This window comes from Anolis carolinensis, chromosome 6 (assembly GCF_035594765.1).
Source record: "Anolis carolinensis isolate JA03-04 chromosome 6, rAnoCar3.1.pri, whole genome shotgun sequence".
NCBI lineage: Eukaryota > Metazoa > Chordata > Lepidosauria > Squamata > Dactyloidae > Anolis > Anolis carolinensis.
The window spans coordinates 117,431,785-117,459,186 of NC_085846.1; the positions used below are offsets into that span (position 1 = coordinate 117,431,785).

The 27,402-nt window shown below is 45.6% G+C and overlaps 1 protein-coding gene across 3 annotated transcripts; it reads right to left on the minus strand.

Annotated features, from left to right (window-relative positions):
- Positions 1-820: 820 nt before the first annotated feature.
- On the minus strand, positions 821-26,385 carry LOC100555172 (zinc finger protein 777). 3 transcript variants are annotated; one of them, XM_016997907.2, is made up of 8 exons: positions 26,234-26,385; positions 18,223-18,325; positions 16,598-16,987; positions 14,854-14,980; positions 12,896-13,015; positions 12,505-12,621; positions 11,115-11,228; positions 821-3,829 (listed from the first exon to the last, which is right to left on the minus strand). In XM_016997907.2, the coding sequence occupies exons 3-8, from the start codon at positions 16,970-16,972 to the stop codon at positions 2,844-2,846; spliced, it is 1,839 nt and encodes a 612-aa protein (XP_016853396.2). In that variant the 5' UTR covers positions 16,973-16,987; positions 18,223-18,325; positions 26,234-26,385; the 3' UTR covers positions 821-2,843. The 3 variants fall into 3 exon arrangements, with proteins under 3 accessions (XP_016853396.2, XP_016853397.2, XP_016853399.2); XM_016997908.2 differs by lacking the exon at positions 26,234-26,385 and adding an exon at positions 25,820-25,949; XM_016997910.2 differs by lacking the exon at positions 821-3,829 and adding an exon at positions 6,431-8,052 and having other exon boundaries at positions 26,234-26,384.
- Between the last annotated feature and the right edge of the window lie 1,017 nt (positions 26,386-27,402).

Genomic DNA, 27,402 nt, shown 5'->3' on the forward strand with positions numbered 1-27,402 from the left:
CATAAGGTAAAGGTTTCCCCTGACGTTAAGTCCAGTCATGTCTGACTCTAGGGGTTGGTGCTCATCTCCATTTCTAAGCTGAAGAGCCGGCGTTGTCCGTAGACACCTCCAAGGTCATGTGGCCGGCATGACTGCATGGAACGCCCTTACCTTCCCGCTGGAGCGGTACCTATTGATCTACTCACATTGGCATGTTTTCGAACTGCTAGGTTCTCAGAAGCTGGAGCTAACACGCCGCTCCCGGGGTTTGAACCTGGGACCTTTCGGTCTCCAGCTCCAGGAAGAGACATACAGTAGAGTCTCACTTATCCAACATAAACGGGCCGGCAGAACGTTGGATAAGTGAATATGTTGGATAATAAGAAGGGATTAAGGAAAAGCTTATCAAACATCAAATTAGGTTATGATTTTACAAATTAAGCACCAAAACATCATGTTTAACAACAAATTTGACAAAAAAGTAGTTCAGTACGCAGTAATGCTATGTAGTAATTACTGTGTTTACGAATTTAGCACCAAAATATCACAATGTATTGAAAACATTGACTACAAAAATGCGTTGGATAATCCAGAACGTTGGATAAGTGAGACTCTACTGTATTTGGATATTATAATATTCCAAACGCTTCTGGCCCCAAGGAAAGTCACCCTCAATCTACAAAATGATTGTCTACTGCTAAGTATCCCAAAATATTGCTGGAACCACCTATGGTGCAAAAATAAACGAGGTCTTTAGGATTTGGTGAGAAAAACTGGGGTGGGATAAGGACAAGCCAGGCTGAAAACTATAGGTAACAAGCAACACACCTGGAGGCAGCCCTTGTGCCAAATGGGTTTTATTTCAGTTCATAGCCTGCCTTCTGTCGAGAACTGAGGGCACATCGCAATCCTGTAAAGGCAATGGAGCAGCACATGGGGAAGAGTCGCCTTTCTCACTGGGTCATCAGTCAAAAAGGGGGAACAAAAAGGAAAAGAAACAGGAGAGAGTGAGAAGGAAATGCCTACCGGACCTAAAATATACAAAACCACTTCCCATCCTCCCTCCTACATTTGGTTTCTTCACCAAAGGAGCGAATCCACTCCCAAAACCCCAAAAGGAAAGGTCTGTTTCTTCTCCCACGCTTGTGTCCAGGCACATACACACAAAACTGCTTCAATCAAGAAGGTATATTATAAGAGGCTAAAAGGGTCAAGAGGCGCCCTCGCAAATGTTTTTTCTGCCCATCTTAAGTCCGTCGCATGGTATCATCAGGAACGAAAGCCGTGAGGAAAGCCAATATGCACAACAACAACAACAAATTGTAGAGGTGAGTCGGAGAAGCGAGACTGTGATGGGCTCCAGTTTTTTGCCAGGACATCCCGACTGCGATCATTATAGAATGCTATGGTCCTAAGCATGGACACCGGCAGAGCTTGGTTTTTTTGAGCGACGTCTTCCAGAATCCCTCTCCAAATCAACTTCAGCCATCTTCTGAGGACATGATCGAATTCCAGCTACATGAATTAACAAGAACCCAATTCTGTACCAAAATAATAAGGCGTATATATCCAACGTTTTCATTTTTGAAAAATAAAATCCCCTAAAATCCCACCCCAACCACTGTTGACTACTAGGCACAAGATGCCACAACCCTACTGAGTCCTAATGTCATGTCCTTCATGGCTGGTTCAAGAAAACAGCCTTGGTGTAGCGACCTTCCGGATCTAATAATACTTACATTCCTTCACAAGACATTTCTCAACACAAGTACAAAGCACCATTAAGACCCTTTTTGCCGCCATGTGTAAAGGTGAGTCCGTTCGCCAGTCTGCCCTCCAAGGACTGACCAATCTTGTTCTCCAAGAAGAATCGTTCATTTATACCTTGCATGTTTAGAAGTCCTCTGTGTCAGGATCCTATGCTTAGGATCTGCCATGTATGATATATACCATGCTGTGGGACCATATTGCTTTTCCACTGCAAGTGGGATTTGTTTTACAGACCATAAGGGCCTCCAACTGAGACACTGTACAGAAGCCACCATCTTGCAAGGAACTCCACTTGGAATTTACAACCGGTTCTCCCCGCTGCCAAATTTACAGAAATGTTGAGGTTCTCCACCAAGTTGTCAACTGAGTCCATCACTTGAGATTTCCAACAACAGCACTGCACCTTTCTGGTTGGCTTAATATACCATAGTGACATATTACAGATCTGTTTGTCTTATGGTCAATAAACACTCAACCGTTCGCTGGAATTCTCTGTAATCCTTTCAAAGCAAAGTGTCCTTGATCAAAGGGATCACCATCACCTTCGTTGAGGTTCTCCATCAAGTTCCCAACTGAATCAATTTCTTGGGATTTGCAACACCAATGTGGCCCTTTTTGGTTGGCTTAAAACAGTAATATCAGTACAATATGGATATTTCAATGAACTGTTTGAGCTTTGCAACCTTTCTGAAGCAAAACATGTCCAACTATCAACTTAGTTGAAGTACATCATCACGTTCCAAACTGAACACATTGCTTGAGATTTCTGGCCGCTTTTTGGTTAGCTTAATATAGTGATATAATATGGATTCTTTCTTACGGCCAACACTGCACGCAACCATTTGTTGTGACTTTTTGCAAGCCTTTTGGAGCAAAATGTCCCCAGCCGATGGGGCCACCACTTCAGTTGAGGTTCTCCAACAAGTTCTCCAAGGAATCCATAGCTTGGGGATTTGGAATCTCTCTTACGGTCAACATCACATCCAAGCATTTGTTAGGACATTTTGCAGCAAAGTGTCTCCAACCAAAGGGGCCACCACCTTGGCAGGCCAGCCCACCTGCACAGGGCCACGAGGCGGAGGGGAGGGCAAGGGTCAGAGGGCGGGGCCTTGGGTGGCTGGCGCTATGGCCACCCCAGAGGCGCAGCAGTGCTGGAGGAGGCGCTGCTTGGTGGAGAAGGCCTTGGGGCAGTGGCTGCACTTGTAGGGCTTCTCGCCGGTGTGCGTCCGGACGTGCTTCTGGAGGTGGTGCTTCTGCATGAAGCGCTTGAGGCAGAGGGGGCACTGGTGGGGCCGCTCGCGGGTGTGGGTGCGCTGGTGCTTGGCCAGGTGGTGCCGCCGGATGAAGCGCTTCCCGCAGGCCGAGCACCGGAAGGGCCGCTCGCCCGTGTGGGTTCGGTAGTGGTTGGTCAGCTTGCTCTTGTCCGTGAAGCTCTTCTCGCAGGCCGAGCACTGGTAGGGCCGGGCTCCCGTGTGGCTCATCTGGTGGCGCAGCAGGTGGTCCGAGCGGCCAAAGCGCCGGGGGCAGAAGCGGCAGGCCAGGCGGTCCTTGCCGCTCAGCTCTGAGGCCGCTTCCAGGTGGCTGCTCTCATGGATCAGGAGGTTCACTCGCAGGCGGAAGCGCTGCTGGCACCAGGGGCAGGACCAGTCCCGCTCCTCCGCTGAAGGCGCCGAGTGCCGCTCAGCCCCACCTTCCGGCTGGCAGCCCAGAGCGTGGACCAGGAGCCCCTCGTTCCCGGGAGGAGAGGCCAAGCGGCTCCCCGCAGAAGCCAGGAGGGCAGCGTGGCTCCGCTGGTGGTCCTGCAAGCCAGGCGGGGGGCTGAAGCTCTTCCCGCAGTCGGGGCAGTCGTGGAGGTGGGCCACCTCCTGCTTCGGCCACTGGGCCAGGCTGGCTCCCAAGGGGGTAAATGCCCTGCCTTCCACTCCTGGAAGAGGAGGCCTCAGCCACATTTCGGGGCAGAGGGAGCCTTTGACCAGAAGGGCGCTCTCCTGGGAGGCTTCCACCGGAATCCAGGTCTCCAGGATTGTGGGGGTCGCCTCTTCTTGCTTGGGCTTCTTCAACGCCTTGTCTCTCGAGGGAGCTGTGGGGAGAAAACACAGACACTGAGAAAAGAGTTTTGGACCCTGTTAGATTGGTTCAGACTTTATTTCACTGTATTAAAGGAATGTAATGTTTGCCTATTTGTGTATGTTGTAATCTGCTCTGACTCCTCGGAGAGATAGAACAGAATATAAATAAAGTGTTGTTGTTATTATTATTATTATTTTTTAGGGAGCCCCCGGTGGCGCGGCGAGTTAAACTGCTGAGCTGCTGAACTTGCTGACGGAAAGACTGGCAGTTCAAATCCGGGGAGCGGGGTGAGCTCCCGCTGTTAGCCCCAGCTTCTGCCAACCTAGCAGTTTGAAAACATGCAAATGTGAGTAGATCAATAGGTACCACTCCGGCGGGAAGGTAACGGCGCTACATGTAGTCATGCTGGCCACATGACCTAGAAGGTGTCTATGGACAACACTGGCTCTTCGACTTAGAAATGGAAATGAGTGCCACCACCCAGAGCCGGACACAAACTAGACTTAATGTCAGGGGAAACCTTAACCTTTACCTATTATTACTACTATTGTTTTTAAGATCAAGTCAGAGGGTGCTGTGGTGTTAACTATGAATAGGTTTTAAATCAGCCTTAAAGGTTTTAAATGCTCATTTTTAACAGCATTAATATGTAATGCTATTTTAATGTTTGTATTGCATTGTACTGGTTGTACTATATATGCTGCTTTGAGTCAATTTAGAGAGAAAATAGGGTAATAATAATAATAATAATAATTTGCACGCATCATCCAAAAATACATCACACAGTCCTAAACACTTGGGAAGTGTTCGACTTGTGATTTTGTGAAATGAAATCCAGCATATCTATCTTGTTTGCTGTGTCATACAATAAATAATAATAATAATAATAATAATAATAATGCTATTTGGAGCTGCAGTTAGTTCAGATTTGGGGTTCTGGGATCAGGACGACTTGGAAGTGATCAATTTTACTTCCAAGACATCCTGACCCCAGAATTGCTGATCTTCTGATTAAACATCAGAAAGAGGGCTGAAAAAGGAAGACCAGGGAGCACCGTGTTCTACCAGAACATGAAGCTAGTCTTCAACACGTAAAGTAACCTGCAGCCCAAGGTAAGTGTAGGACACGACACATAACTGCAAAACTGTGGTTAATTCCACAGTGTAAATTGGGGGTGGGGGGGGGGGGTTGAGGAGGGAATTGCCTGACATACTGCAAGTCCCAGACCTTTTCCAGAACAGTCACAGCTACCAATTATGTGTGGGTAAATCTGTACCTGCAAAACCATGTTTGCACAGAAAGATGCAAACAACCAAGTCTATCATGACATGGTCACCTCTCCAACGAAAACTGGGATGTTCCTTTCTGAACATCTTGTCAAGTCACTTATTTTCTTTCTGCTGTGATGATACTTTAAGGAGATAAAGAGCAGCTTAATAACGAAGCACAGTCGTCCCTCCACATTTGTGGTCTTGACTTTTGCAGATCTGATTGTTCATGGATTTGATTAAAATGTACTATATCCTCTAGTATGACTCTCTTGATAACTACTTCTGGTCATACTGGAAGACAGAGATTTCTAGAGGGAACACCTAAAAATCTATGACCTCCAGTGCAATTCTGTGGTCAGCTTTTGGCAGAAGTTGACCATAGCGTCATGCTGGAAGACCTAGAAAATCCTTTAGGAGTGTTATGTCAGGTTCTGAAAAAAAAACCCAAGGTAGTTAGTTATTCATGGTTTTTTTTTTTTAACTTTTCCAAGGTCCCTGTGTCCCCCAGCAAATGGGAAACTGAATGTAGTGAATGTAGAGCAGGGCAGCGGGACAGAAAAAGCCAATCCTGACACCATCTACTCCCCAAGAAGTATCTCCTACATTCACCATCCAAATATCAGTAAGAATGGTACAAGACCTTCATGTTGTTTTGCATGAGTCTGAAAGGATACCGAAGTCAGGATATTCCACCTCAAAGAATTCTTGAACCAGTCCTGATTAGATATCATTGCTGCTAACAAGGTATAGAGGTCTATACAGCATTACATTGAAGAAAGCGGTTGGGATTCTTTCTTACTCCTCCTTTGCAAGACCAAACATATTTCTCGAAGTATTTAGGGACGCTATGTTGACATTTAAACACACACATAAGAATATGCTTTTTCTTGCCCAGTTAGTCCACTTGAAAGAGGAATGCACTAGAGGTGGGAGCCTTCAACATTTCATGGGGAAGGTCAAAGGAGGCCCTAAACATAGCTGAGTTCTCTGCAAATGCATGGAAGAACCAATATAATGGTTTGAGCATTCAACAAGGATTCTGGAGATCAAGGTTCAAATCCCTGCTAGGCAATGGAACCCAACTGGAGGCAAAGGCAAACCCGCTCTGAACAAATCTTGCCAAGAGAACACCACGGTAAGCTTCTTTCAAGGCCACCAAAAGTCAGAGGTACACTACAAGTCCCACAATGCCCCATAAACTCAGCACGTAACAATGCTCTGTAAAGTTCAATGTACAAGAATTTTAATCTTGAGTACAACAGCTTTTCCTAGCAACTATACACACAACTCCCTGGAAAATTTCCCTTTTAAAGGAAAAGTAGCCAACACACAAAGACTATTTATTTTTCCACATCTCTATTTTATTTTTCAGTTTCCACAGAACAAAATAATAATAGTAATAATCCAGAAAATAAAATATAAAAGTGTTTTGTTTTGACAATTCTGTGTTTACAGAAAGGTGAAAGGGTGCACCATCTCTGTGCCAACAGCCATCTGCCTTGAGTTGTTTTTGAAGTGAAAGAACCTTCTGTTAACGGGGACAACGTCGGGAAAAGGACAGCTAAAGGACCGGGACACTCCAAACAAGACAGAAAAAGACACTCCCAGAAGCAGCTTGCCACTACCCACCTCATTGTTTAGCAACTCTGAACACGCTCTAGACACCCTTTAAGAAAAAAAAGGAAAGCTCCAATTGCTATCAAGTACCAAAGTCTCCAGGACCCTCTAAATTGCAGGCCCTGAGGGTCCATTTCTGAGGTATGAGTCTATGTTTTTTACCTGCCCCGGCTCCATCCCAACAGCTAAGGAGGAGGCACGTTTGGGCAGAGCAGGGGAAGGTCCTGTGTTTCCCAAACTCTGGTCTTCCAAGTTTTCCGTACTTGGCATGTGCAAATTTGGGCCCTCCCTCCAGGTGTTTTGAACTTCAACTCCCACAATTCCTAACAGCCTATTGTTAAACACCTGGAGGGAGGGCCCAAGTTTGCCCATGCCAGGGCTAGAGTTTGGGAAGTTAGATGAAGATGGCATCCAGCAGGGCCTCCCGGACGGCGGTGCCCATCAGCCGGTTCTGCTCCCGCAGGTGGATCTTCTGGTGCTGGAGGAGGTGCTGCTTCTGCGTGAAGCCCTTGTCACAATCAGTACAACGGTAGGGCCGCTCCCCGGTGTGGATGCGCTGGTGCCTGACCAGGTCGGAGGGGTGGCTGAAGTTCTTGCCGCAGTAGAGGCAGGCCAGGGAGCTGCCTCCACGGCCCGAATGCAGTCTCTGGTGGGTGATCAGACCCTTCTTCTGGGAGAAGCTCTCCGGGCAGCGGCTGCACTTATAGGGCCTCTCTCGCCCGTGGCCCTTCCCATGCTGCCGGTAGGCGGACTTGAGGTTGAAGGTCTTCACGCACTTGGTGGTGCCGCCGTAGGGCTTGTCTCCCGGGGGAAGGCCCCGGGGAAGGGCCTTCAGGTTGTGGCTCTGCTTGAAGGTCTCCTCGCAGGCCACCGACGTGTAAGCGCCTCCGCCAGTGTGGATGCGTTGGTGAAGGGTGAACTGCTGCTTGTAGGTGAAGCTCTTCTCACACGGCGGCCTGTAGGCCCCACTGCCTCCTCCGTTTCCTCCCGCAGCATGGTTCTGCTGGTGGATCAAGAGGCTCTTCTGAAGCCGGAAGCTCTTCCCACATTCAGGGCATGCAAAGAGTTTCTCGCCTGAGCGGTCGCGCTGGTAAGTTAGCAAAGGGCTGCCACTGCCGCCTCCACCTTCTCCTCCTCCTTCTCCCAGGACAGCCTCCTCCCCCTGGCTGTCCGAAGGCCTTTGCTGGTGGAGCGTTGGAGGCGTACTGTACTGGCTGCTCCCCAGAGGAGCTCCCGGGTGGGGGGCGTGGAGGAGGGCCTCGTCCGTGCACTGCAGTCCCAAGCTTTCACACAGAGCTCTCTGAGCCTGGAGGACCTCCGCTTTGAAGGCAAGCCCGTCGTCATCTGGTGGATGCAAAGAAAACGGGAGTCGGTGTGTGCTCCTCCAAAGCAAGCATTCTAAACAGCCTAACCAAGCCAGGAAAAGGGAAGAAAAACAAACCTTAACTGTGCCCAAATGCCCCTTCCCCTCCCTCCCCGCAAGTCCATGGGATGGAAACAACGAGTCGTAAAGGTCACATTTTACAGCCTCAATTTCCCATTTGCATGTCTTGTTCACACACACCTTCTTCTTGAGTCACACAGGTACTAACTTTGATATGGGGGGCTGCATGTTGAAAGCCCACTTGCATTCTTTGTTTTTGGATCTCAACCACGAAGTCACAATAGGAAAAGTGTCTCAGCCAGGAGTCTGCTTCCATTTTTCCAAAATCATGAGGACTGCTACTTTCATTCACCACATATCTTAAGGAGATTCCCTGCGTTGTTATGCACAAGCTGTGAGTAAAGACCACCTTGTGTACCAGGCAGAGGAGGCAGCTCTGACCAACACAGCCGCTATGCCCTGCGCTTCCTCCACTGGGTTCCAAGCAATGTTCTGCATGTCCAAGGAGGTGTAAGGAACATACTGGCTGTGAGGCTCCACAAATAAATAATACCTTGCCTACTTTGTCTGATGTGTGTCTTTATTTTAAATAACAAAGTTTGTTCCTAGGGGAGTACAAGGAATCCCACCAGTAAGCTACACATTCTTGCACATAATTTGCCCTGACAAAACTGTCACACAAGGTCTCCCATCAGACCTTTAATGAGCATTTTACAGGCTAGAGTTACAAGGCACTTGCTTTCTCAACAACATATACGAAAAGAGCCCTTGTTCATTGGTGTTTCAGCCTTGTTCCCTGAGCCCTTCCTGGGCCTCCACTCACCATAATCATCCATTCACATCAAAAGATGTCCCAGCCGCCCACCCTCAATAAAGCACGTCTTTCTGGGAACATTTACAAGTGACTGGGGACAACTAGATGAGAACAAGAAACAAGTTGGAAGAGGGAAGCGGCAGTCGCTGTGGTCTTACATGAAGGGCTCTGGTGCTGTGTGCTGCTCTCTCAGCGTCTCCTCTCCGCCTCGCCAGCCAGCTCTGCTCCTCTTCCCAGCCCATTTCTTTGTCCAGGTGGGCTCTAAACCAGCCTCTCCCCCTCTCTGAGTTTGGGAGCCCCTCAGAGCCTCTGCGTTCCTTGAAAGAGAGGCTGAGGGGCCACACCCAGCATCACCCAGATCTGCGCTGGCAACACAACAACTTGGGATTTCATCCGCTACAAAAACACGATGGAGCTTCCAACTCGAGGGATTGGGCCTTTGCTGGCCAAACAAGATAGACATGCAACACATACCACCTTTAGGAGGCTGGAGGCAGTATTGGGAGCACTTGCCACTTTATGTTCCTTGAAATGTATGCTTTCTTGGATCTTTTAACATCCACACACAGACATGATTGGAAGCTACCCTTAAGACAGTGGTTCTCAACTTGGGGTCCCCAGGTGTTTTTGGCCTTCAACTTCCAGAAATCCTAACAGCTGGAAATTGGCTGGGATTTCTGGGAGTTGTAGGCCAAAACACCTGGGGACCCACAGCTGAGAACCACTGCCTTAAGAACTCAGGGATCACAGGATAGGGCTGACTTTTTGAGCAATGCAATATCTGACAGCAGAGTGAACAAGCAGGCAACATCCCAACCCTTCGTGGCCTGGAATCTGCTGTAATGAGCAGAGGAACTCTGCACAGCGGAACTGGGTTGGACTGGATGGCCCTTGTGGTCTCTTTCAACTCTACAATCATATGACCTGCAACTGGGCCAGCCCACTGGATCTCAAGGATCCTCCTTGATTCAAGGTATCTGGATTCTTCAAGCTCTTGCTTTGCCAGAAGCAGGTCTGGCGCCCTAAGGCAAATCACCAATCCACATTGGCATGGGACTAGGAAAACAACATTGAGGGGAATCAGTTCATCTTTGCAGACCCTTACTCTTCCCACCAGTAGCAATCTAGCATTTCCAATGATTTGTTCATTCAGACCGTAGCAGATGGTCCAAAGTAGAATGTCCATTCCCTCCACAACAACCTGCCTGACCCCTTCCCTGAAGGCTTGCCTTTGCCAAAAGGTGCCCTGCCCAATGATTACAAGAATTTAGACAACCCCGCTTTGGTTGCAATTCCTTGGCCAAGACACCATGGTGCATATACTTCTGCCTTCACACGAAACTAACTGGTTATCTGAAAAGCAGCCAACCTCCAAGGAGGTGATCGTGTAGTTACATCACTGGATGGTTAGAAGAGGAGTGTCAACTCTAGGTTTGCCTAAATTATCAGTACAGGTCTTGCAAGTAGGATGTATTGCAAGGAAAGGAACGAAGGTGAGAAATAGCAGCTGATCCAGAGCACAGAAAAGAGGTGGGAAATCCAGAATAAGAAGGTTCAAGCTAGAAGTGTGCCTGCAGAGCGCAATGACCTCACTGGAGCACTTCTCTCCCACAACATGTTTCTCCTCTGGGCTGCACCTTATGCTTTGAGGGCAATTTGGGTCAGAACTGAGGAGCTCCCTCACTCCTAAGAGGCAGTTTGGAAAAAAACAAACATTACATCTTATGCCACCCATAGCATAAAAAGTTTGGATGGTAGGGCTCAGAAAGCTACTATGGGTCAAGATCAGAAATATGGAATCAACAAGAGGCAATATCTCACAGAAGAGGCTGCAAACCTCAGGGAGAAGGCAACGTAAAGAGTGTGTGTGGTTTAGTTGTTATCCCACTTCACCCAAAATGCATTTACAAGGAGATACAATCAACAATGTTAAGGAACAGAAGACCCTTTTCCTTTCCTTAAAGGTCAGCAAGCTGAGTCCTGGCCTTGGGCCCAGCTGTTTTGTCTTAATATCCCCACATCCCATACAGAGGAAGGAAAGAAGGAAGAAGGAAGAGACCGCCTTCAAGCAGTGAATAAGGAAGAGGAAAGTGAGGAAGGAGAGATCAATGTTCAGTCAAAATGTAGGGGGTTTGCCCAACCACCAATCCAAGAGACTCCAGAGCAGCCCTGTCTTCTTGCACCCAAGAGCCAGATACATTAACTCACCCGTATTCGGTTTGACGTGCAGTTCACCTCCTTCAGAGACCTCTGGGCCTTCAGGGTTCGCATCTTCATCCCGTTTTATTTGAGAGCCGAAGGAGGAAGCTGCAGGCCCATAGTCTGTCCAAAAGAAAAGAGATTAGGAGGCAAGCTTGCCTTTGGGAACACCTCTTCCCCACCTTTCTGTAAGCAGGAATGGATGCCTTTGGCACTCAGCTGGGGTAAGGAGACACCCCAACTTATAATAATTAATAGTAATAATAATCATCATCATCATCTTTATTTATATTCCACCCTATCTCCCCGAACTCAGAGTGGATTCCAAACAGAAAAGGCCCGAACACAACAACAATAATACCATAATAACGAAAATTGACAACCCAACATATATTCTGTCAAACCCTTTAGGGAACTGATCTGCTCCCAGATAATGGCATGAATGGAGGAGACAGGAGGCTTGGCAGGCCTTTTCCGAGTCTGCAGCACCAAAGCCTAAAACCAAATTCCAAGAGAGTCCATTCCCCATCATTTCAAAGCAATCATTTAAACCAGAGCTCCCCCATAAGCAAACAGAACTCCAACTTCTATTAACACCAGCCCACATGATCAACTCTCAGGGATGACGTGAGTGGAAGTCCAGGAATATCCTGAGGGCCACAGGTTTCTCATGGCTGGGGCCCCTTCAATTTCATGGTTATAGCACAAGGATTCCATTTTAACTGCCATGGCTCCTAGAGTACAGTCAGTCTTCCATATCCACAGATTCCTGATCCATGGATTTAAATATCCATGCCTCAGAAACATATTTTTAAATAAATCCCCAAAAAACAAACCTTAGTTTTGCCATTTTATAAAAGAGGTTTATTTTTATTACATTATTATATATAATGGGACTTAAACATCCAGAGATTTTGGTATCTATGGGAAGGGGGTCCTTGCACCAAACCACAATGGTTCCCAAGAGTCCTCTGTATGTAGTTTAGGGAGGCACTAGAGCTCTCTGGCTGAGAATTTTAAATGCCATCCCCAATAGCAAATCCCAAGATTTTACAGGATGGGACCAAAATAGTGAAATTACATAACAGTCTAGTAAGAAAAGGCTTCCAATTTAAACCACACTTTTAATTTTAGCCACAACCTATTTTGCATTCCATAAGTCAAAGGAAATGCAAATCTGTCATCTCATATCAGCCCATTGCATGGTTTTTTTTCTCTATTGAAACCAAAATTGCTTTCCCATATATTTTTATTTTTAAAAGCCCAACACAAACTGAAAAAAAACCCAGACAAGATTATTTTCCAGTTAGTTTCTGTAAGTGATACTGCTTGTAGAAAGTAGATTTTCATAAACTGTGAACTATTGAAAAAACAGGGACACTACAATAATACTACTCACCGACACTGAGGTCACTCGACGTGGGCTTTACTTCAGCTTTCTCTTGGTCTTCGCTGACTTGTACACTTTCTACCCCTTCCATCTGTGAGTTCAGGCCTGGTCTAAAAACCAATGCTTCTGTTTGGGGAGACATAAATGGGGAGGGATATTTTTAGACAGTAGAGGCTAGAGATTGGTGGACTTCTTACACAATAGCCCACCCCAAGATGAAGCTCACTTCCTCAAAAGAACAGAACTCCTGGCAAAAATCTCTTCTGGAGGAAAAGTCAATTTTCCAAATATTTTTTTAAAAGGTGGAGACAGGAAAGACCCACAGTGAAGAGTGTGGGAGTGACAGAGACCAAAGTTATCAAAACCCACTCAGCAACCTCTTGGAGTCCACCCTTCTTACCTGGGCTGGGCTCTGACGAAATCTCCCTCCCCTTGGAGACCTCTTCTTCCTCCCCTTCCTCATAGGGACGCTTGCCTTGCTCAATCCGCGAGAGAAGGTCAGGTTTAGCAATGGCATAATCTGTTGGAGAAAGAAAAAAAAACTCTCCTTTTGCACTGCACAGGAAAAAGCTAGGTTAGCATAATTGAATTTGGACACCACGGTCTATAACAGGCGTGGGCAAACTTGGGCCCTCCAGGTGTTTTGGACTTTAACTCCCACAATTCCTAACAGCCAGTAGGCTGGGAGTTGTAGTCCAAAACACCTGGAGGGCCCAAGTTTGCCCATGCCTGGTCTATAAGGTAAAACTATTGAAACAGAGGAAAATCTAGAACCAATCAAAAGTCAGGGGAGAAATAGCAGAGTAGTAGTTTGTCTCTTTGTTGCCTTTGTTTGAGAAGGAGCATCCATGAGGATCCAATGCCAACAATAATTGCTAACTTACATCCAAATGAGAGAGCAAAGAGGATTGGAAACACCCATCAGGTCACTCTTATGATTTAATGGTTATTCATAGGTCATGCACTCAGTTTACTCATGTGCCCAATATCAATTTTCAGAATCTTCTCTTGTATCAACTTTCAAAAGGACATGCACTCAAAAAAAAAATAAAGCAAAAAGAGATCTATCAGATCTGCTGGGTGAGGCTACATATTTATCAATGCCATCATGGGAGGGGTGCAGGTGAGAAGCACCAACATTTCCAGTGGGAAAATGCATCCATCATGACTGCTAGTTTAAAAAGATGTAAAGGGACATATATGTTGTGTAGTTGGGTTTGGATCTCAAAAACATCAGGAATATTATAACATGCTATGTTTTTTATTTCCCTTATAAACCCCCAGTTTGGAGAAACTGAGAAAACTTAACCATGTTGCTGTAAGTCAGCCATAGCAAAAGGTAAAAACAGGCAGATGAATATGAGCAAGTGCATCGAATTTAAATTCCATCCATAGTTTTCATGAAGCAATATAAGCCTTCCAACACTAAGGAAAGAGGCACCACTTCTCAGTACTACATTAATGTGACTTTTCCAGATTTTGGACAGCTCTACTATTTCCAATCATTTAATTATGCTTTGTTTTTGAACCTGTTAACTGTTGCTCGGAGTCCTTTCAGACCCAACAGTTGCATAGAACACATTATACTAATGAAGCCACATCCCATCTTTAAAACTCAATGAGATAATGGGATTAAGCTGCCTTCTTTCCATCAGCTTTCCTGCCTAGTCATGGTTGCTCTAAGCCCATCTGTGGAGCATTCACACATAGTCTCTTGAATCTCAATCATTCACCATTGTGTGGCCTGACGTAAGTAACATGTTATGCAGCAATCCAGGAGGGCTTGTAAGAGCCAAACAGCCCGTTACTCAAAGAGAGAAACATAAAGAAGTCATGGAATTGATTTTCTTTCATCGTGATGAAAGCAACTTGAGAACATACTGCTAGTCGCATCTGGTGTGAGAGAATTGGCTGTCTACAGAGACATTGCCCCGGGAACACCCGGATGTGTTAGCTGGGAGGCTTTTCTCAAGTCCTTGCAAGCTAGATCTGACAAACGGAAGCTCGCTTTGTTTCGTGGATTCGAACTGGCAACTTTCAGGTCAGCAGTTCAGCCAGCACAAGAGTTTAACCCACTGTGCCACCACAATGGATGCAAGAGATAAAATCAATCCAAATGGCCATGATATTTGGCTTGGATGATATTCCAGCTGGGTTTTTTTTAAGTACAAGAAAGACTCAAGTTGTTTTTAGTTTTTTGAGGAAGATATTAAGGAGGTCACACTTCTGCATCTCTGACCTAGATAATTTTTTTTAAAAAAAACACTGAAATAATAAACAGCACTAGATCATCATCCCTTAGGAATGACATCAAAGTGAATTGCAAGGTGGGAGGAAAAAGCAAACCCCATTCTTTACCCAGTGAGACCAAGGATTCATAGTTGCTCTTCATCACATTCTTGTAGAGCTCCTTCTGCCACTCCTCCAGGTTGCTCCACTCCTGCTCAGAGAAGTAGGCCGAGTTGTCCTCAAAGGTCACAGGCACCTGCAAGCACAACATCCACAGCCTTCTCAGGCAAATTCCTGGTACTGAAACCTCTTTCCACTCTTAAAAGCAACAGCTTCCACCTCAGCCCACCCCTCCATGCCCATTTTTCATCAGCCACAGAAGAAGAAGGAAAGGACCGAGAGTGCTCAAGAGGGGCTGAGATGCTTATAGGCCTCTGCATTCCAACACTTTGACCAGGCAGAATCTCCAACTCAGAAGCCTCCATCCAGCTGTCTGGAATACAAAGCACTGTCTTTTGAACGCTAGTAAGGATAGGACCCAAACTGGTGGACTTCTCAGCAGAAAGCACCAATGCCTTGAACCAGCATATCCAGGGCCATCAATACTGGAGGAAAGCTTCCAGGTCATGACCGTATCAGAAAGCAACAACCTGTGCATCACAGCTGAGCTACATAATGTAACTTGCATTTGTCTTTTACACTTGACCTCCAATCATCTACTGCCATGGTTTATCAGTCCACGTTTTATATAAAAGAACCTGGGCTCTACTTATACTTTCTGGCAAAATCTTCAGTGCCTGTGGCTGTATGTTCGGTAACATTCTGGAACTTCTGATAAATGGCTCTTTTCTCCACAGGACGGGTATGTCATTATCTAAATTCCAGAGAAACCTGTCTCCACAGCAGTAAATAATTTAGTTGCTCTGGAAAGCAAAATTCTTCTGACAATCAAGTGAGACAAAGGGTGCATCTACACTGTAGAATGAATGCAGTTTTGCACCACTTAAAACTGCCATGGCTCAGTGTTAGGGAATCCTGGGACCTGTAGCTCTGAAAATTATGAAAGTCAGGGGATTAAGTAAGTTTACTAAGAAACAAATGAATCATAATTTTCAGATGGTATCCAAACATATTAAGGGTTATAAAACAATCACACACACTTTTATACTCATCCCTGCATCAAGAAGCCAGCCATATCCAGAAAGATAAACGATGGAAACCCAACAGTAATCTAGAATGCCAATTAACTCAATACAAGATGATGACAAAACACAAAACTGATATTTTGAAAAAAAAAAAAAGTATCAAACGCTTATATGGACAGCAAAAGACTTTGCAGGCTTCCTAACTCTGTCATTATGAAATGCTGGCCATATAAACACAGGCAGAAAATTTGGTAACTTATAGCGTTACAGTCAAGTTACTGCCTGTTTATTCTCTGAAGTGAATCCCTCCATTTTGCTATTACAGTTGCAAGCAAAGCTCACTCTCAAACTTTTGCCTGTGTTTAGCTAGGGGTTGTCCTTTTAACCAGGTTATCAAGACTTTGGTTCACAGTCAATTATTTATGGAGAATGGAAGCCAAATGAAGACTAAACTCCTACCAAGTATACAAAATCTGCCCTGTCTGATGATGTTGCAGCGATTTAATTACAACACACCTTCTAGAACAGGCATGGGCAGACTTTGGCCCTCCCTCCAGGTGTTTTGGACTTCAACTCTGACAATTGTGTGAGCTGAAGTCCAAAATACCTGGAGGGAGGACCAAAGTTTGTCCATGCCTGTTCTAAGCTGAGGAACTTTTTAACTCCTTATGTGATGCTACCACAAAGCACAACAAAAACAAAACTCGAAAGGCGCGTCACTACCTTACCTTGGGTGTTTCTCCCTTGGCACCTGGCGGGAGCCTCAGAATCCAGAAGTTCTGATTCTTAAGCAGGTTCTCCATGTTTTCCAGCCGCCTCTGCAGCAACCCATACTCTTGGATCAGAGTCCCTAGAGCGGTCAACTTGCACTCCATCTGGTTGCCAAAGTCCACCACTGCGTTTTCGCAATCCACATACTTCTTCTCATTCGTCATCATCCTGCGCTCCAGGTTCAGCAGCCGCGTGGCATGAGAATCCACTTTCCTCTCCACAGCTTGGATCGCAGCCACCACCGTCCACAGAGAAAGCTCAGCCATGTTCTGCTTGGCGTCGCGGACAAAACTCGGTTCGGGCTGCAAAGGCACCAGCTGCCGAGGCTCCATGTTGCAGAGCTAGGCCTATTTATAAGAGACAGGAGTATGCTTAGCAAGCCTCATTTATTTTGGCTGTCGCCTGTGCAGTCCTAAAGGTACAAGCTAGTATTTCTTGTATTAGTATTGTAGATTTATAAAAGCTATACTTAAAATCTACTTCAAATTTGTCCAAACTACTTTCTCAATATGTATCTCAACTTCCTAAAACCAATCCAGGCATAAAATCCTTTTATTTATTTTTATTTATTACGTCACTTCTACCCCGCCCTTCTCACCCATCAGGGGACTCAGGGCGGCTTTTATGACAGCAGACAAGATTTCCATCCTATGTGTAAGTCCTAAAAGAGGCAACTGATGTTTTCTATTATTTTGTTTATATTCTGCTTCATATTAATGCAGACCGAATACTACTAATAATAATCTTTATTTGTATTCCACCATACAGGACTCGGGGTGGCCTACAAGAAGTAAAAACACCTTCCAAAACACAGAATTACAACATAATACATAAATAATAATATCAAACACCTAATATGAAATAAACCACAATATAAAAACCAAAGCAAAAATAAAAACATAATACATAGCGACAATATAAAAGATCCAACAGACAGACATAGCAATAACACAATAAAAAGGGAAAGGTTTCCCCTGACGTTAAGTCCAGTCATGTCTGACTCTGGGGGTTGGTGCTCATCTCCATTTCTAAGCCGAAAAGCTGGCATTGTCAGTAGACACCTCCAAGGTCATGTGGCCGGCATGACTGCATGGAGCGCCGTTACCTTCCCGTCGGAGCGGTACCTATTGATCTACTCACATTGGCATGTTTTCGAACTGCTAGGTTGGCAGAAGCTGGAGGAACAGCGGGCGCTCACTCCGCTCCCGGGATTTGAACCTGGGACCTTTCAGTCTGCAAGTTCAGCAGCTCAGTGCTTTGACACACTTTGCCACCGAATAACACAAATTTAAAATTATTGCTGCATTTAAAACATGTTATCCACCAGAGGCAAAACCAGTTCAAGCCAGTTTGCATTGGTGCAGCTATAAACCACCATCACAATAGAATTATGATCAACCATTTTCGCATCTTATATTGAAATAGCTCAGCATTGGGTCTACTATTTCATTGGCGTTCAACATGTGAATCCTATCTTGGCCAGAGTGAAAGGAGTTGTGTTAGTTTTGCTACTTAGATTGTGTTTTTGTGTGTGATAGAAAAGATATGCAACCAGGAAAAAAAGATAAATAAACTCCTTTACCTGAAGTGGTTTACAGAATGGATTTTGGCCAGTGTAGATTTTCTTACTGTTTCGTGAGAGTGGCAACAGCCACAGTCCTCTCTTCTATATCACTTGGATGCATCTAAAGGAAAGGCAAGACAGTGAAATCCATTATATTTTGGGTGAGTGTATTTTGACTTCTCTCCTTTCAGTGTTACTCTACCCAATCAAAACTAATTACATAATATGTAAACAATAGCAGCTAGTCCTATTTGTTTTGTTCTCCTGTTGCTCCCCTTCTCTCACAGTATCGTCTATATTAGGGTATGTGACATTAGTGGACATTTTTTAAAGTTACCTGACATGTACTAGCTGGAAAATGGTATGTATGTGTATAATTTTAGAAGTAATAAATTAAGCAATTGCACACATTTCTCTTTCTGTCTTTTTCTGATCATCCTATATAGAGAGAGAGAAAAACAGGCAGAAGGAACAAGACCTGGAGAAAAGGATACCAAAAATACCAAAAACAGAATCACTTTCTTGCACTGTAGTAATTTTCAGCATAACACCACAAGGAAAAAATAATCATTCAGTACTTTTAAATATTTATTTCAGCACAGGCTTTTGTAGACAACAATGCACTTCTTTAAATGCATTCGAGTTTGGCCTAGATAAAATACATGGGAAAGAGGGAAATGTGGACTGTAAGAGTAATGCAGAACATCCTAGCAAGGTGAGGGAGTAACAAGTGGTAGGTTTTGTATTTCTATTACAGGGTTGCTGTGAGTTTTCCGGGCTGTATGGCCATATCCCATAGCATGTTCTCCTTCTACTACACTTTGCAGCCTCCCAGGGAATGCTTATAACAACCCATCTACTCTGATAGCATGCTCTTAGGACAGCTGTTGAGCCTCCTATTTTACTAGAATACAGCACATAGAACGACAACACTCCCATCCATGCTTCTAAAGAAGTGGCTTCTCATCCACAAAAACTTTGGTTAACATAACACTGGCTTGTTGTATGTTTTCTGGGGTGTATGGTCATGTTTCAGAAGTATTCTCTCCTGACGTTTCGCCCACATCTATGGCAGGCATCCTCAAAGGCTGTGAGGTACCTCACAAGCCTGAATGTTGCAATTAATCACCTTGATTAGCATTGGAAAGCCTTGAAGCTTCAAGGTCTGGCTGATTCCTGCCTGGGGGAATTCTTTGTTTGGGAGGTGTTCGCTGGCCCTGATTGTTCCCTGTCTGGAATTCCCATTTTCTGAATGTTGTTCTTTATTTATTGTCCTGATTTTAGAGTTTTTAAAATACTGGTTGCCAGATTCTGTTCATTTTCATGGTTTCCTCCTTTCTGTTGAAATGTCCCACATGCTTGTGGATTTCAATGTTTGTGCTCTGAATTTGACTTTCCTGCTTCTTGGCAGGGGGTTGGACTGGATGGCCCGTGAGATCTCTTCCGATTCTATGATTCAATGGCTTCTCTGTGCAGTCTGACATGGTGGTTGCGAAAGTGGTCCAGCATTTCTGTGTTCTCAAATAATATTCTGTGTCCATGTTGGTTCATCAAGGGCTCTGCTATGGCTGACTTCTCGGGTTGAAGTAATCTGCAGTGCTTATCATGTTCCTTGATCTGTGTCTGGGCAATGCTGCTGCATTTGGGGATCCCTCTGTAGACCTGTCCACAGCTGCATGGTCTACGGTATTATTATTATTATTATTACAACTCCTGCAGAGGTGATAGGATCCCTTTTGTCCTTTGCTGAATGTAGCATTTGTTGGATTTTCTCAGCGGGCCTGTAGATAGTTTGTAGGTTGTATTTCTTTTATCAATTCAGAGCTTTTTTCGTGCGCTTTTGTGTGCATTTACTGTCCAGCTGCTTCACACTGCATTAAATGGTCAGTGTAGATGAAGCTTATATCTCTCTCATTGTGAATTGTGTGGGTGTGTGTCTGTCTCTCCCTCCTTCAGCCTTTCTCTCTTCCACCCTCCCTCTTTCTTTCTCTCTCTGTCTTTCTCCCTCCCTCTTTCAGTCATTCTCTGGCTTCTTCTCTCCTATACACACTCACACAGCATCCCTGCCTCTTCTGGTTGTGCAGGAAAAAGCAGTCATTTTTCTCCCTCCCTCCCCTTTGTGTGTGTGTGTGTCCTTCAGACTCCCTCCCCCTCTCCTTCCTTTCTTTGGCTCTCCCTCTCTCTCCCCCTTCCCTCTGAATATGTGTGTGTGTGGGTGTGTGTCCCTTCTTGTGAATCTGTCTTTCCCCTCCTCACCCTCTCTCTCTCTCATAATACACAAATACACAGAAAGAGCAGACAGACAGACCTCTCTGTGGCCCTGAAAACACAAGCAGTCTTTTTTTTCCTCCCCTCACACCTCCCCCTTGAATCTCTCTCTCTCGTCCCCCACCCCTTTCTTTGGCTTGCTTGCTTGTTCTCTCCCTCCCTCCCTCCCTCTCTGTCACACAAACACACACACACACAATTACAAAGCAAGAACATATACACACCCCTTGCTTGCTTGCTTGCTTCTCTCTCCCTCTCTCTCTCTCTGTCACACATACACACCCTTTCTGGCCTTATAAGAAGTGAGTCTTTTCTCTCCCCTCCTCTGTGTGTGTGTGTGTGCACATCTCCTTTAGAATCCCCCTCCCACTCTTTGGCTTTCTCTCATACATACAAAAATACACAGGAAGAGTACACACACCCCTTTCTAGGCCTGCAGGAACAAAGATTTACCTCCCTCTCCCTCCTTCTGACTCACTCTATCATACATATGTACATCACAGGAGAACAAATGCACATGAAAAACAGACACAAACACCTTTCTGGCCCTGCAAAAACAAGTGTTATCTCTCCCTCTCTATGTGTATATGTTCTTGCTTCTGATTTCAACCCACCCCCCAACCCCACATGCCCTTTGGCTTTCTCTTTCTCTCTCTCTCTCACACACACAGCTTTCTGTGTGTCCACACAGGAGACATGATAGCCTTATGTGAATGGATCCCATGAGGAGGAGGAAAAAGGCTTCCTTTATGTTGCCATGGAGCCTGGGATTCAATGGAGGCAGCGTGTTAAAGTGCTGAGCTGCTGAACTTGCGGACCAAAAGGTCGCAGGTTCGAATCCGGGGAGTGGAGTGAGCGCCCGCTGTAAGCCCCAGCTTCTGCCAACCTAGCAGTTCGAGAACATGCAAATGTGAGTAGATCAATAGGTACCGTTCCAGCGCTCCATGCAGTCATGACCTTGGAGGTGTCTACAGACAACGTCGGCTCAGCTTAGAAATGGGAGATGAGCACCAACCCCCAGAGTCGGACACGACTGGACTTAATGTCAAGGGAAACCTTTACCTTTTGGGTTCAAATGACAAGAAAGGAGATTCCTCCTGAATATTAGGAAGAACTTCCTGACCATAAGCTGTTCAGCAGTGGAACTCTCCTCTTTGCCTCAGGGACTGGTGGAGGTTCCTTCTTTGGAGCCTTTTAAGGAGAGGCTGGATGGCCATCTGTTGGGAGGTCTTAGATTGTGCTTTTCCTGCATAGCAGGGGATTGGACTACATGGGCCATGTGGTCTCTTTCAATTTTAAGATTTTATGACCTGCAGGAGCAAAAGATCTGTCTCTCCCCCACTCATTCTGATTCTACCACACATGTGCGCCACACAACAACAAATGCAGGTCAAGAACACAAGCACACACCCCCTTTCTGTATAAGGAAGTATTCTCTTCCTCTCATCCTCTGTGTGTGTGTCCTTTTTCCTGAATTCAAAGACCCACCACAACATAAAGAAGCTGTTGGAGCTCCAGTCAGCAAACAATCAAGTGCCAGTTAATACCTCCCAAACAAACCCCCCTCCCCAAAGCAGCAACAGCCAGGCTTTGAAGCTGCAAGGCTATGCAATGCCAATCAAGTTGGCCAACTGCAACATTCACACTTGCCTCAGACAGACAGTTCTTTTTCCCACCCTAGACATTCCAGATATATAAAACCTTACTGCCTCATCTCCAACAGACCTCACAACCTCTGAGGATGCCTGCCAGTGCAGTGATGCAGGCAAAACGTCAGGAGAGAATTCTTATGAACTTGTTCTTCTGTTTGGACCTTAAGATCAGCCAGGGAGGCCCTCCTGTTGAACCCACCTCCCTCACAAGCGGGTTTGGTGGGGAAGAGGGAGAGAGCCTTCTCGGTAGTGACCCCCCCCCCCAACTCTGTAATGCCCTCCCCAAGGAAATCAAATAAGCATCCACTCTTAATTTTTAGGAAGGAGTTAAAAAACCTGGCAGTCAGCAGAAGAGACCCTGCTCTCAGTCCCACCCCTGTCACAAGCTTGGTTGGTGGGGATGAGAGAGGGGGCCTTCTCATGATTGTTCACTGTCTCTGGAACTCCCTCCCTAAAGAAATAAAAACAGCCCCCACCCACCTTTCCTTTAAGAAACTTCTGAAAACACACTTATGCACTTTAGCTTATGGAGAGGAGGACTAGGACACTTTAACCCAGTGGTTCTCAACCTGTGGATCCCCAGATGTTTTGGCCTTCAACTCCAAGAAAGCCTAACAGGTAAACTGGCTGGGATCTCTGTGAGTTGCAGGACAAAATACCTGGTGACCCATTAGAATGCTGTTTAATCCACTTGTATTTTATGGCTGCTATAATAATAATAATAATCATCATCATCATCATCTGTATATCCCGCCACCATCTCCCCAAAGATGCTTACAAGGCCCTCCAGGGTGCACATATAACATAGAACAGGTAAAAACGATACAAAAGTATAAAACAAGTCACATAAAATTATAACAATCCCCGTCAACACATATAGCATACAACCAAAATTATACAATTTTAAAACAACAGTAGATAACTGCTGTCAATTCACAAAGTGCCAAGTGTCAGCTTCATATGGGCCCATTCAGCCTACTTAAGGTCAAAGGCCTGTCTGAACATCCATGCTTTTAGGTTGGAACGAAAGGACTGAAGGGTGGGTGCTAATCTTTTGGGAGAGTATTCCAGAGTAGGGAGGCCACCACAGAAAAGGCCCTCTCGCTCGTCCCCAACAACCGCACTTGAGCCGGTGGTAGGACAGAGAGAAGAGCCTCCCCTGTCAACCACAGAGCCCACGCTGGTTTGTAGAAAGATACGGTCACAAAGATAGGTTGGACCCAAAGCGTGTACATCTTAAATTAACACTGGTTTTAGCCATTTTAATGTAATCGTATCTTAATTGTTTTTAGGGTACACTGTATGTTGTAATTTTTTACAGTAGAGTCTCGCTTATCCAACCTTCGCTCATCAAATGTTCTGTATTATCCAACGCAGTCTGCCTCCTGCCCGGATTCACAGCTGTTTCTCTAGACAGCAATGTGCAGCGTCCAACACACCCAACAGCAACACAAGTGCAGCCACATTCCCAAACAAGTGGCAGACTTTTTTGTAAAACATGATGTTTTGATGCTTAATGTGTAAAATCATTACATAATTTGAAGTTTAATAAGCTTTTCCTTAATCCCTCCTTATTATCCAACATTTTTGCTTATCCAACTTTCTGCCAGCCCGTTTATGTTGGATAAGCGAGACTATACTCATGTTTTATTTTACTATGTCTTATTGGATTGCTTTTGATTATTTTCATCTCGATGCGTAATTTGTTGTTGTAAGTTTACTGTTGTTACTGTGCATTATCTTGCATTATTTTGAAGTGTTTGCCTTTTTTGTGTCCATAAACCGCCCTGAGTCCCTTCAGGGAGAGATGACAGGCTAGAAATAAAGTATTACAGTAGAGTCTCGCTTATCCAATGTTCTGTTTTATCCAACACAGTCTGCCTTTTAGTAGTCAATGTTTTGGTGCTAAATTCATAAACACAGCAATTACTACATAACATTACCATGTATTGAACTGCTATTTCTGTCCATTTGTTGTAAAACATGTTTTTGGTGCTTAATTTGTAAAATCATAAGGCAATTTGATGTTTAATAGGCTTTTCCTTAATGCCTCCTTATTATCCAACATTTTCGCTTACCCAGTGGTCTGCCGGCCCGTTTATCTTGGATAAGTGATACTCTACTGTAGTAACAAAACTCCCTTTACAGGTCAGTTACGGTGACCCAGAGTTTTGCATTATTTTGATGTGCTTGTACTCATTTGAGGCATTGAATTATTGCCTCATTTGTGTCCGTAAATCGCCCTGAGACCCTTCGGGGAGAGAGGGCAGGCTAGAAATAAAGTACAGTAGAGTCTCACTTATCCAAGCTAAACAGGCCGGCAGAAGCCTGGATAAGCGGATATCGGACTGTGGTGGAGGCTCCTTCTTTGGAGGCTTGAAACAGAGGCTGGATGGCCATCTGTCAGGGGTGCTTTGAATGTGATTTCGTGCTTCTTGGCAGGGGGTTGGATGGCCCATGAGGTCTCTTCCAACTCTAGGATTCTATGATTCTTGGATAATAAGGAGGGATTAAGGAAAAGCCTATTAAACATTAAATTAGGTGTAAGTGTGATTTGTTATAATTGTATTATTTTACTTTGTTTAATAATGTGTATTATGTTATGTAATGTTTGTGTTGCTTTTATGACTGTAAACCGCCCTGAGTCCCATCCGGGAGATAGGGCGGTATATAAATAAATTTTTATTATTATTATTATAAGTTATGATTTTACGAATTAAGCACCAAAACATATTATACAACAAATTTGACAGAAAAAGTAGTTCAATACACAGTAATGTTATGTTGTAATTACTGTACTTACGAATTTAGCACCAAAATATCACGATATACAGTAGAGTCTCACTTATCCAACACTCGCTTATCCAACGTTCTGGATTATCCAACGCATTTTTGTAGTCAATGTTTTCAATACATCGTGATATTTTGGTGCTAAATTCATAAATACAGTAATTACTACATAGCATTACTGCCTATTGAACTACTTTTTCTGCCAAATTTGTTGTCTAACATGATGTTTTGGTGCTTCATTTGTAAAATCATAACCTAATTTGATGTTTAGTAGGCTTTTCCTTAATGCCTCCTTATTATCCAACATATTTGCTAATCCAACATTCTGCTGGCCCGTTTATGTTGGATAAGTGAGACTCTACTGTATTGAAAACATTGACTACAAAAATGGCTTGGATAATCCAGAGACTTGGATTAGTGAGACTCTACTGTATTGCTGTTATTATTATATTATTATGGGAACCTGTGGGAACTGGATGGCCATCTGTCAGGGGTGTTTAGGGTGCCTTTTTCTGCTTGGCAGAATGGGGTTGGGCTGGGTGCCCTTTGGGGGTCCCTTCCAACTCAATGAGTCTATGAATTATTATGTTTATTCATACCAGGGCTGGGCCAACTTGGGCCTTCCCTGAAGTGTTTTGGACTGCAACTCCCACCATTCCTAACCGCCTCAGGCCCCTTCCTTTCTCCCCCCAGCCGCTTTAGCGGCTGTGGGGAGAAAGGAAAGGGCCTGAGGCGGTTAGGAATGGTGGGAGTTGCAGTCCAAAACACTTCAGAAAAGGCCCAAGTAGGCCCAGGCCTGCTGCAGAGTATTATTATGATTTTATTCACACACACACACACACACGACAAAAAACAATCCCTCCCTCCTTCTTTTCTCAATCTTCTTTCTTTTCAGCCACACTCACAGCTAGGCCCTTCCCAGTCAGAAGCAGGCAGCCTTCCTCCTTCTCTTTCTGTCTCTCTCCATTTTCTCCCTCAGAAAACTAAGAGTGAGACTGCGCATGCGCCGCTGCCCCTCTCTCTGCCTCGGACCAAACCACTAATTTCAGAGGGGGGGGAGGGAAATAGGACACCAAGAAAAGCGGCTCTATTATGACGTTAAGGAGAGGGGCCCTTTAAAAACAAGGCCTTGTTTCTCGCCTCAGCGTTCTCTGAAGGGAGAGTTAGGCATAGAAGGCAATGAGAGAGAGTGGAAGAAGCCCTTCCTCCTCCTCCTCCCCCCCGTTTCCCGGAATGGTTTCTCCCAGACTGTGAAGGGAGAAAAACGCCCTTCGTGCTCTCTTTCCCTGCATTGCCGCCATTCTCGCAGGCAACTTTACCTCAGCCTTCTTCCTCAGCAGCTCCGGCGTCTTCTCACCCGCGCTCTCAGCCTTTTGTTCCCCTCCCAAGCTGAAAAGGGGCGTGGCCTCCTGAGCGGACCAATCAGGTGTCCGTTTCGTCCCTCACTTCACACCCCTCACAAGCAGGAAAAGGAGGCGGGGACTGAAGGCGGACCAATCAGGATCCTCTCTGGCATCACGGTCCTGAGCGGACCAATCAGGCTCCTCCTTTCTGCTCTCTCACTCACTTCACGCCCCTTTTCCCTCCCAAGCTGGAAAAGGGGGCGGGGCCTATTGAGGCTCCTCCATTCCCCTCACTTCATGGTCCCCCTCCCAAGCAGAAAAGGGGCGGGGCCTTTTGAGTAAACCAACGAGGCTCCTCCTTCATTCTCAATTCCGAGAAGAAAGGGGCGTGGCCTCAGAGAGAACCAATCAGGCACCTTTTTCCCCTTCACTTCACACCCCCTCACAAGACCGAAAAGGGAGCGAGCCAACCAGGCTCCTCTCTTACATCACTGTTCCCGCCCTCTCCCAGAAGAGGAGGGGCGGGGCCTCCGAGCAGACCAATCAGACATCTTTTTCCCTTCATTTTCCCACCCCTCACAAGACCGAAAAGGGAGCAAGCCAACCAGGCTCCTCTCTTACATCACTGTTCCCGCCCTCTCCCAGAAGAGGAGGGGCGGGGCCTCCGAGCAGACCAATCAGACACCTTTTTCCCTTCATTTTCCCACCCCTCACAAGACCGAAAAGAGAGCGAACCAACCAGGCTCCTTTCTTACATCACTGTTCCCGCCCCCTCCAAGAAGAGAAGGGGCGGGATCTCGGAATGGACCAATCAGGCGTCTCCGTCCCTCCCACTTCACACCCCGCCCAAGGGGAAAAGAGGGCGGGGCCTCAGAGGGGACCAATCATATTCCTCCTTTTCTCTCACTCCACGCCGCTTCCCCCTCTCGAACAGAAAAGGGGCGGGGCCTCCTAGAAGACAGAGGGAAAGAAGTACGGGCGTTGCGCATGCGCAAAAGGTGCTCCCCGGCGTTGTTAAAAAGGAGGGGAGGAAGCTGCGGCGCGCATGCGTAATGTAGCCCAGGAGGAAGACAAGACCGTGGGTAGGAGACCGAGGCTTCCGATGTGTTTGTTTTCCGCCACAGCGCCCCCTAGCGGAGGGAGGA